The sequence below is a fragment of the Protomyctophum parallelum genome, assembly GCF_964188405.1.
Source record: "Protomyctophum parallelum genome assembly, chromosome: 16".
Taxonomy (NCBI): Eukaryota; Metazoa; Chordata; class Actinopteri; order Myctophiformes; family Myctophidae; genus Protomyctophum; species Protomyctophum parallelum.
This window is the reverse complement of record NC_139711.1, coordinates 36998852-37010919: the sequence shown is the minus strand read 5'-3', so window position 1 is coordinate 37010919 and position 12068 is coordinate 36998852. Positions and strand designations below refer to the sequence as shown.

At 43.3% G+C, this 12068-nt stretch overlaps 1 protein-coding gene across 2 annotated transcripts in view; it reads left to right on the top strand.

Annotated features, from left to right (window-relative positions):
• The window catches only part of rab28 (RAB28, member RAS oncogene family), a 34845-nt gene extending 22946 nt beyond the window's left edge, over window positions 1-11899 (top strand). The window contains exons 5-8 of one of the 2 annotated variants that reach the window (XM_083786144.1): window positions 7698-7801; window positions 8127-8204; window positions 10386-10487; window positions 11699-11810. In XM_083786144.1, coding sequence (XP_083642270.1) covers window positions 7698-7801; window positions 8127-8204; window positions 10386-10478 — 275 coding nt within the window. In that variant the 3' untranslated portion in view covers window positions 10479-10487; window positions 11699-11810. Of the gene's footprint in view, window positions 1-7697; window positions 7802-8126; window positions 8205-10385; window positions 10488-11698 lie in introns of both variants that reach the window. The other variant, XM_083786143.1, reaches the window with a different exon arrangement.
• Window positions 11900-12068: the final 169 nt, after the last annotated feature.

Genomic DNA, 12068 nt, shown 5'->3' with positions numbered 1-12068 from the left:
TATAAGTGTATCAATGAAACTGAATGGTGTGAGGAGCGAACGCAGAATACCACCAGTTACATTTTAAATCATGCACTATGCATTTTAAAGCATGGTCTAAAGCAGTGGTTCCCTAACCTTTCAGCCTGTGACCCAAAACAGAAATGTGGTGCAAACTAGCTTTGCACCACGTGAGCTTGTAGAACGGCTATTTTCACTATTTGTCAAAAAATAAATTGAATTTCTTAGATTTTTCTTTCATTTCTTCAAGACATCACTGAAACAATCTTTGGATTTTGTTTTTAATTCATCCTTTTTTGGTAATGTTTTTTGAAAATGTTTTGAAATAATAATTAAAACACAAATGGGGACAAAATACTAAGGGGACACATAACAATGCATCGGTGATCCACAGATGTTTGGGAAACAGTGGTCTAGAGCTGCTCATTGAAATATAGGGCCCCTACTGTTTGACAACTGCCGACATACTGCCTGAAGATCAGCGCAATATCTCGCCTGACCAAGCAGCAACGCCTTCTTGGCAGAGTGGTGGAAATGCGTTCTATCATGCCTGATGCCAGGGTTTGACTTCTGGGTATATAGAGCATGAGAGTTTTGGATTTCAGCTCTAAATTGTTTGTTTTTAGCTTATTTGATGCCATACATTTGCCACAAATCAATAGTTTCAATACCATGAATGGTTATATACACATTACACACAGCATATCAGTTTGTTTAGTGCAACTTTTGTGACTCATGTGAAGTATCCTCATTGCATAAAAACCCCACCCATCTCGTACTCCGGGGGCTAAAACAAATTCTAAGAATTATTTGCGACTACCATTTTGACCCCGGGGTCTGGCGCTTTCGTACTCCTCTCTCTTGACTCCCGCGCCCTGCAGAAACATGGAAAGTCCTCATTCATTTTAGCCATCCATAAAGCAAATATTGTTGCACATGCAGTAGATGATCAGTCTTGGGGATGGCTTCTTGTGTGGTAAGTCACGGGCCATTTGAGCTGCACAGCACAGCTGAGCCACCTGACCCTGCCTGCAGCCTGGAACGCCATCATGCTCAGGGCTCTGCTTTCTTCCCCCTCGCTGCTCTACACTACATTGATATGGAGGAATTCACCCACACATTGCTGAATAAATGATCCACACTTGTCTTTTTGGAATTGCGTATGAAACATTACATTTAGTTTTCTTTTGAGGAGGGGATACGATTTTCTTTATTTTTTTGTATGTGAAATATCACATTACTCTTTTTATGTTGTTGATTTCAACAGAACATGTTGAAAACAGATGAAATCTGTAACTTAAATTATGTCATCATACCTGGGATTTTTTTTAACCCGGACCTCTTGCACGAGAGACCACATTTCTACTGCTCAGGAGATATTGCACTCCTGAGCAACTTCAGGCAGTGCTACTTATCAATCAGTTACTCTGAGGAAGAGTAGGGAGACCGCCTCTGCTCCAACCACTGCAGAAGTGCTAGTTATATTAACATACTATATTGGTTAAAATTACATTATATTCATTAAATTAAGCTGTGACATGTTGCACAGTAAACTTCTGTGGCTTTGACATGACTTTACAACCGGTCGAGTGTATTGTCTCTCATGTGGAGACGGCGTAATTATGAATGGGCTCATGGAGATGCGATGGGTATAATTACCGAGGCTCCCCCAATGCTCGCCTATGATTATTATGCCTCATAGTTACACTACTGGCTCGTTGCGACGCACATTACTGCTCGCCCATAAAAGTCCACTTAGTTTAACAGCGACAGGCGAGCTCCGAGGACACGGCCTGTGAAACCCCCGGGCAGCGACTTGTGCGGTCGGCTCAGAACTGGGTCTTTTGTTCAGTTTCATGGGCCCTGGGAGCCCGTTAACCCAGCCGGCGAGGCCCAGCCCGTGGCCCCCGTGTGTTTTAACTGGGGCAGGGACCGCTCCGAATCTCCTCCTACCGGCACAGCTACTGCTGAACTCTTCTCTGGTTTACAACCCCTCACAGGGGAGGAAGACCCTGCTCAATGTTGTTTTACGTGCCACTGTAGAGTATCTGATTATGTTTTAAAGTGTGTGTGTGTGTGTGTGTGTGTGTGTGTGTGTGTGTGTGTGTCTGTCTGCTTGGGAACATGTGTGAGGTGTGTGTGTGCGCATACAGTATATACACACACACACACACACACACACACACACACACACACACATCCGTGTGTCTCTACACGTGTGTTTTTGCAAAGACCGGTCAGGTGACAAGATGAGCTATGATCAATGAGCTGTCGACAGAACACTTCTGACCGAGTGGAAAGCTTGGTCCCCTGACGGTCCCGGTCCGTTTTAGGCCACCGGGGCAGAGGGGCGACGGAGCACAAAGGGCTCTCTGTCTCTGTCAGGATCCTCTCGAGGACGACGCCTGCACAGGCCTCACTCACCCTGACAACACCAGAGCTTCATCTGGGTCCGCTGCACTGTGAAATCCTGAGTGTCTCTTGACACTCTTGAGGGTGTGCAGTGTGCACGCACGTAACCAAAGTGTGTTACCACACCGAGGGTTTTACTGTGTACGCACACTCTCTGTTTCGTTTCATACTTGAAACAATATTTGTATAGTATTTCCTCACAGTTGAGCTGTGTGTGATGCACAGTATCAGCTTCCACTATCACTGGCATTTCTGATAACTCCAATAGGCTCACAATCAATTACCTTTTAGGATTACCTTTAGGATTACCTTTAGGATTTGTGACTGTTTCAGTAGTATGTGACTAAATTAATTAGCCACATATTTATCCTTATTATGGTTGCTGTTGAAGCCAGTGCTAATAATGACATATTTTTCAATGTCAGGTTAGTTTTTATTGCATCAAATTTAGATGTTCCGGTTCTAAGAAAATAAACATAGCTCACTGTCAATAATAGCTACACTGTTAAGGTCTAATAAAAATGTACTGGAGTAACGTTTCCATTCCCTGGCCACTTCATGACTGCTGAATGACTACACAGTGTCTTATGAGTCCAGCACAGATGGCTTATTCTTTCATATTTTACTTAATTCTAGACCAAAGATGAAATTACATTGACTCTATTTTGCACATGCTATACTCCTCAGTAACCTGTGCATTATACCAATGGAAAATTGCATTGTTAACATTTTTGGAAATGGTACAGATATTTTTAAATGCAATGCGACTACTGCACCATGCAACTACATTATACGATCATATATGTGAGTAACTAAATCCTTTATACTTAAAAAAATAATTCTTAGTTGACTATGCGGGTCTGCTCTGTACTTTGGTCTGCTCTTTTTTCCCCTCTACACAATATCTCTTTGCCAAAAATAGTAGATCTTTTGGAAAGCGTTGTGAGCTTGTAGATCTGCTATTTCCGTAGAAATAGATCTGCTATTTTCTGCTATTTTAGTTTTGTTGCATATTGTCTACTCTACTACAATAGTTTAGGTTTTATGAAGTGTTACTGTCCTTTGTAAGATTTGTACAGAGAGCTATATGATTCATTTAACGCAAGGCCAAAGGCAGCAAATGCTTCTTATTTCATAACCCTCAACTTTTTATGAGCCCTTTCCATGTCAAGTAAACCAGTTGGAGCCTAATAGTTTAAATGTGTCACATTATTCATATAAAAAAAAGTTGTTACCTTTTTACTGGCCACTTTATGTTTTAAAAACTGCAGTCAATGTCTAAATTATTTAAACATCACTGTGTGTGTGTGTGTGTGTGTGTGTGTGTGTGTGTGTGTGTGTGTGTGTGTGTGCACCTGATTTCTGCTAAGTTCAACATGCCCAGATGTTTAATTAACTAACTGAAATGCCCCTGCTTTGTGGGAATCTTTTTTCTGTCAAAATATACTATCTGTTGGTGATCTGATGCGATGCTTCTTTGGTAGGAAATGCATTGTGTGTGTAAACAGGGTGGTGCTCACTGCTTATACCAGCATGTCTGAGAAGGGCAAATCTGGAATTACTTTCGGCTTCCACTTTTTGCATGTTATATCAATAGGTTGGTCATTTTCAGTCACAGCGGGCATTTTAAATGCAATGAAAAGTTTCCACATTGCTGACATGCCAATTTCCTATGATCATGGGAAATAGTGGGATGATAATTCTCTACCGCAGTGAAATTGTTCTTGGGGCTGGAATTGGCGTTTGGTTGACACGGAGGTGAAAGGGAGGGAGCCTCACTTCTAGGGTCTGGAAGACATGAGGTCATGTTGGAAGTGATAGGTGCTCCCCTGGGCTTGATTAGGCTAAACTCTGTAACTTTAGTGGGGTATGACCCCTCAGACCCCGCCCCACTAACACCAACACCACCCACATGCACACACACACACACACACAGACCAGACATTCCACCCTCATCGCACATGATCCCCAATGTACCAACTGCTGTTTAGTTTAAATGAGGCTGGCGGCAATTAGCTGTGCTACGTCAAGCTCGATAAAGTGCTCCACTGGTCCCAGGCTGTGGACTGGACCCCGTGGAACAGTAACTAGGTGCCTATGTTATCACAGTGTGTTGTTATAAAGCCATAGTATTGAGGATCACTGTCCCTGCTTAGCGGCAGTCAAGAATCTAGCCTGTCGTTTCCAGAGCCATCACGTCTCCTCCTGGGGCACTTGAGATTAGTTGGATCACTTGTCGAGCCAGAGATTTATCATGCTCAAAGCTTTTATACTTCATAAATAAGTATCCAAGGTGCACATCAGACATGAAGTATATATGAAGATCACCAGATAACCTTAGGGCTGTGCAATATTGACAAAATCTTGGATAAAATGGGTACAATATTGTGACGATAATATCATATTGTGGCAATAATATAACATTTTCAAACATAAAGAAATAGTCTATGTTTGCTATTAAAAGGGCTTATGTGATTAAACCAGGAAAAGGCCACACCTGAGACCTGTGTCTCATATCACAATATTGATATATTATTGATACTTTGCCCAAGTCTACCTTACTACTTACTGCTGACTCTAAACTTGTCCGTTACATCAAAATAGCCTCCCACAGTCTTTCCTCTTTTTTTCAGGAAAGTGCCTGGCAGGGGCCAAAGTAATCAGATCTACATGTACCACTGAGAGGTTTCTGTCCACTGAAGTGCTAAGTTGACATCCCCACAGACACTTAAGTTGCGAAGAAGACCAACTATAATTCATATGCATCCGTTTTCTCCCTGTTTTGGTCTGTTGTCAATTATCTAAAAGGCCAAGGCTATAGCAAAATGTACCAACTATTTACAGTGAAACTCTGATGTATCCCACAGATATTAATCTCTTGACTGTTTTCTTGAAATCCACCACAGTGACAGGCAGACCTTTTAAATAAACACCCGCGGTGACCGGAGAGGGAGGGCTATCGTTCTTGACGAGTGATGATCCTTTCCGCTATCTCTATGTGCTCAGAGGCCCAAACAGTTTATTTTGTGTTTGCAGTTACTTCCTAGGGGTAGTTAAGCTGATGTACAGTTTTGACAGAAATGGAGGGAAACCAGATCGCTGGACGAAGATGGTTTGGAGCTGATAAGTAAAAATGGGTACATTAGGGAGAGAAATGGAGCAAACCTCTAAAACTGTGGGATTAGGCCTTATATTGGGTTTACCCAGACAGATGCCACATGTTGCTCAACGCTATTATGAGGGATAATATATGCTCATGTTTTAATGCCTGTAGGAAACACTAGAATTGTCACAAGAAATGTACCGTTTTTTGGTACATGCTGTAACTGTTCATTATTTCAAGTAACTCCTGGGGTATGTTTCTCTGTTTCCTACAGTATAGGCATTAAAACTTGGAAAGTGCCATTTCTCCTTCTCATGTATGATACGAATTTGCAATTTATTTTGAATATTAAAATGACATTTTATGCATTTAGTGGTTTTCCACATTGCAACCTCTTGTAGTTTGAATGCTCCAAAGTCCTAATGCAACTTAGATTTGTGCTTCAGTAATTAAGTCATAATATTTGTTATCAAATATAATCTGTTACAGTTTATTTCTTACCTACATAGTTGTAAATCAAACCATTAGATTATTCAATTTCAGCAGCATAAAACAATTATCAAATACAGTTTCTGTCTGTCTGTCAATCAATCTCTTTTAGCCCATCCCCCCCTCACCCTCTTCAGGTCTTACCTTTTGCTGGGGCACAATTGTAAATAAGAATCTGTTCTTATTTTTGTCTTGCCCGGTTAATTAAAGATTAAATTATAAAATATTTCTTATAGATGGCGATGCCAGTTCATAGTCGCTGTAATCCAAGTTCATGTATTTGGTTACTACCCAGCCTTGATGGTAAACCCACCATTCTTCGTCTGCTCCCGGACCTGCGTGTTAATGTTGGCTAATCTGACTGTGACATATGATTGATAGCCCCTCCCAAGTGTGCAGGATCCAAAGGATTAGCACTGTTTACTTCTAGTAGCATGCTGGGTACCTCCGCTCTTAATGACTGGAATTAATAACCTGCTGACGCCTCCTAGACAGCCATGTTTATGTACGGCCAGAGACGTGACAGTCTGCTGTGGACATTGAGTACATGTAAAAGTGTCTGCCCTTGACCAGAAAGGTTTGTGTTTATAAGTCACTTACGATGACGGTAATATTCTTTTTAGGCTAAAAATGAGTCTTTCCAAACATATTTTTTTCTTTTTCCCCCCCCTGCTCTCAGCGGATTAGCCTTTCACATTTCTGGGTCATATGACTTATAGAGTTATTAATAATACCAGAGCTGTGCACTGTTTACATTTTTCCCTAGTGCTGTATCTTTCTCTGTGCTTCTCTCTATTCCTCTCTCTCCTTTACTCAAACGTACACGTAGTCATAGACACATAAACACACAGGCACACACACCGAGGGGCATGAGAACGGGGTAAAACACTGACAGCTTGAATGAAACCTCACACAAAGAGTAAAACTGGGGGGGGGGAGTGAGAGAAAGGCAACACCATACAGTAGCAACCACCTCCTCCCATAGACGCCGGTATGCACCAGATACCGGGCGTGGCCGCTGTGTTGCACAAAGCCCGAAAATAAAGAGTGAGGCTATTGCTTTCAGCGGCAAGACCCCCAGGTGACCTTCCCCAGCGACCCCTGCATGACCCTGTTTCGAAGGCAGGAGAGACGCAAAGCGCCCTGGTATCATCGAACGCGACGTTGTCCACAATGGCTAGAAAGGAAGGCAGTCATTGTGGCGTGCGGCAGTAAATCACAGCCGCCGTGACAGACCCGGTTCATTTGGCCCATGTGTTCCCCTCGCAGGCCTGCTCCAATATGCCAATATGACACTAATAGTCAGGTTGCTTTTCTCCACCTAGCACTGTGACACTTGAGGTTGGCCTGAAGTCTTTGGTCATCTATGCATTGTGTTTTAACTACCTCTCCGCAGCTGGGCGGTTTGTTTGTTTCAGGTCAGGTAGAGGTAAGGGCTAAATGGCTCCGGGGTAGAACTGTACGAGTCTGAGGCTTACGCTGTGGAATGTGTCACATTAAGCTTTAACACTGCCGTAGAGGTGGGAATGGAGGCAATGAATTGATCATCTCTTCAATCCCCCGGAGGGGGACATCATCTGTTATCTTTTGTGTTTTCGACCTCCATAGGTGGCAGTAGGCTCCGTCTATAATGCTCTTTAAACAGAAATGAATCCTGTGTGTCGTTCCCTGACGTGCTGTGTTTTATCCACAGTCGACCTGGAACATATGAGAACGGTGAAGTCTGACAAACACCAGCGCTTCTGTCAAGAGAATGGCCTCATCAGTCAGTTTGTCTCCGCAAAGACTGGGGATTCGGTGAGTATTGGCTGAAGTGTTTCAGCAAAAAGAGAACAAAACATGTTCCCCATTATCATTTTGCATTCTCTTGAGTTGATTTGCATTTGGTCGGTAATTGTGTGGTTCATTTTGTTATCTATTTTTGTGCAGCATAAGCGCAGCTCAGGTTCTGTTTCTGTCCTTCCAAGTCCCCACAGTGACACAAAATGTAGAATTGTTTGATTATTGATAAGTGTAATGATACAGTGTAGTTTTCATGCAGAATGCCCATGATAGAAATATGATCCTGTAACTCGGGATCATCCACATTCAATTAATCCACTCTGCTTCTTTTTTGCCTCAGGTGTTTCTTTGTTTCCAGCGATTGGCTGCTGAGATTTTGGGCGTGAAGCTCAACAAAGCAGAGATTGAACAGTCTCAGGTGAGACAAAATTGTTTTCTCGCTCCCACCAGTTTTTGAAGTAGCCATATGCAGCAGTTTGTCCAATTGTACCTTGACGTAAATTAGTTTTATTTATTTCAAGTCCATTTCAAATTTTATGATGAAGGTTTAGAAAGTTAATGAGCTACATGTTGGATGAAGTCCCCTCCTAACTGAAAGGGAAAACTGCTGTTCTGTTACGATCACTTCTTCCATGGTAATCCAAAGAATCAAAAGAAAATGCCTGATTTATTTGAGGCATGAGTTATACTACAATATATAACTGGCGGACAAATATCATGCATCAAGAAATACTAACATGAATATTGTTCTTTTGTTGACACCTTATGTGGCAGATCTGATCCAATCCATAACAGGACTCTATGGTGACAATGGCTGGCACGTTTTGGAATTCATCTGCCACTTTGACCTGTGCATGCGAACGTTTGCTTCCTACTGAGCCTCTAACATGATACATGAAGGTTTAAACGTAAGGGGGGGGTCAGAGGGAGTGTGCCAGCCGGGTCAGTGGAGGTCACCACACACTGTAAAGGACCTTCTGTTATGTAAACATGGCATGTTATGTCTGACTCCTGTGACGGCTTACCTGCCACTGACGGTGCCCATCTGTAAATAGACCCACATTGACCATGTTAGTGCGTGAAGCCAGGGGTCAGGGGTAGACCATCCGTAGGTGAGAAGGTCAGGATTTCGCCGTCTGATTTATTACGTTTATCTCCCCACTGATGTGCGCCCCGGCGAAGGGGGTCTCCGCTTGCCACCCAGGCCAAGCTGCCCCGTGGTGGCAGCAATGGGATTTATAGGGTCACTTCCCCCAGAAACATTAATCCTGGCTCTGATATGACCAGTTGGAGCCATGCTGGCTGGGCACCGCCTGTTGAGCCCAGGGAGCTAGGGAGAGGTCAGGACCCCCCAGAGAAGGGAGAGGACCATAGGGAGAGACTGGACACATTCTCAAGCCTCCCCCACCCCTCTCCCATCACCCAACTCCTTGCTGCATTTGACAGGGAATGACCATTGACCAATGAAGAGGTTCGTCTCCTTGTCCTCCTTGCCTCTTGTCGTTGATGGCTGCCTTCATAAAGCCAAGTGCTTTAATCCGTGCTAATCAAACCGGATGAGTGTTTGGGTTGACCAGTCAAATCACTTTGTCCGCTAAGTGCAACATACAAACTGTAATCTTCCTGGACGACATTGATGCAAGAACATTTTGGTACATTATGACGGGAGTGTTGACTGAAACGTTGCACATATCATGGACAGCGGGACCTCCCATTTAGTCCAATAGGAGGGTGTGTGTCACACTTTGAATTGGCATTAAGAGGCCGGATTAACATAAGAGATTGTCCAGTCAAGAGTCAACATTCTTTGGCTCTGTCACTGTTGGTGTGCAGCAATGACATACTGACAGTTTCATGGAGATGGCGATCCGAGATGGTCACAGCTCTGGTTGGAGAAGGGTGTGTGTGTGTTTGTGTGTGGAGGGGAAGCGAAGCCTGATTATCAGTTGTCAGGTTCAGAGAGCTGAACATGAGGGTCTTGACCCCCGACGAGATCATATCTGCCTAGGAGCCCTCTCCATCATGGTCCTCTGTCTGTTGGATCAGATAGCGGGGCGGCGGATCACTCAGTGGCCTCCACACCAGGCTTCGGCAGCTCGTTAATCAGGCAGCCAACCAGGGCCTGGCTTTCTGCCCTGTGGTCTGTTCGCCACTGGTTTGCTAGTCTTTGAAATGGAGAGTTGCTGTTAGCTATTACAGTCAGAGTCTGTCTGTCAGATGACCTGACATTTGTCCCAAATGTTTCTTGTATTGTTGTCGAATGAAAAACATCTTACACTTATATACAGCAAATATATCTATTGCATGGATATCTTAAGTGATTATCTATATTTGATTTGTTTTATGCCATTCCATCAACTTTTATGCCATTCCATCAATTTCCTCCATTACATGTATTTTTCTTTTCGCTCAATGATCCTTTTGTCTCCCAGTCCCTTCCATCAACTTTTATATGGTCTCTTCACCCGTACGGGTCCATTTTAACTCTTAGTTCATTAACACTCTTGCTTGTTCTGTTATTGTCTACCTTTGTGTCTGTTTTGGTTTTATATCACTGTTTTCATCTCTTTTCCCACCATCTTTCCTTTTTTGCACTCAGAGGATTGTGAAGGCAGAGCTGGTGAACTACCCACAGGATGAAGACATTAGACCAGATAACACTCAGAGAAGCAAAATATGCTCTGTGCAATAGTTTTGAAAAGTATGTCACTCTGTGTAGAACATAGTTGCACAGATATATTCCGATATATGTGTTAGTCTGTTAGTGATAAATAAACACTAGTTTCATTCTTGAAAGTAGTTCAAGCAACATGAGCCAAACCCTTTATATACCAACCAGAGCCATTTAATAGAAGAGTTACGATATTGAACATAACTTGAAATGTATTTTGAAAGTAGTTGTAGTAAATAGACTAGAAATAGCAGCAACATGAGTCAAACCCTTTATATACCAACCTACCTCTTGTCGAAGTAAAATGTATTTCAGTGGTTGAATTAAGTGTGACCCACTAAGTGAGTGTTGGACCTCTCTGAGCTTAGCGCAGTGCCCTCTCTTTCACCTCTATCTAGCTCTTGATTACCTCAGACCAGCAGTGCCCTATCATTTAGTCTTTGAGGGCCATTGGTGGACCCGTTATGTGAGTGATGGGCAGACAGTGACAGCGGTTGTGTAAAGCCTAGTTCAGACCAAAGATTCAGGACGAAACAAACCTGTTTTAAGCCCTTTGTACGAATACCATTCGTCCAAAATGGCTGATCTACAAGCTCACAACGCTCAGTGCATGCGATGTGTTGTGTGCTTGAAGGTAGATTGTAAATTCTTTATATTATGGAGCATGAAATAAGCATTAGAATGCTACTGAGAAAAATTGCAGCACTGTGATTTATCCCGAAAATATAACATCTGGATAGTAGTTTGCCATATCGAGGCTCATGGGGACCCAAGGAGGGCCAAATAACCTTGGCTTAGAGAGCGTAAAGACAACAACGGCGCGGCGGTGGTGGCTCAGGGGTAGAGTGCCTGGATGGTAACCGTAAGGTTGCCAGTTAGAACCCGGGCTCCCCCAGAGTTACTGTCGAAGTGTCCTTGAGCAAGACACTGAACCCCTAATTGCTCCCGATGTGCTAGTTGGTGCCTTGCATGGTTTCCGCTGCCATCGGTGTATGAATGTGTGTGTGAATGGGTGAATGTAATGCACAATCTATGTAAAGCGCCTTGGATAAAGGCGCTATATAAATGCACCATTAAAAATGCACCATTAAACAACACAGTCCGCTTTGAGTGAAATTACTTTAAGGCACTCGTGCGCTTGATAACATTTCTGGATCCCCATTTGGACTGAGCTGTTCTTCTTCTGATCATAATGGATTCGTATTAATTCTGTCTGTGTGATCTCTGTGTGTGTTTTCCAGCGTGTGGTGAAGGCAGACATTGTGAACTACAGCCAAGAGACTGTGGCCAGGACAGTCAACCCCCCGCGCAGTTCCATGTGTGCGGTGCAGTGACACTTTATCGCTCCCCCCGCGCTCCTTCACTCGCTCACATCCCCTCACTTCTGGTTCCCTACAAACACACACACACACACACACACACACATATACACACACACATATACACACACATACACACACACACACACACACACACACACACACATACACACACACACATACACACTTTTGGATTAATATACTTGTGAGGACATCAACATTTTAGGACAGTGATTTTATCAACGTCAACCCTAACCTAACCCGAACCTCACAGGAAGCCGCGGGTGATTTT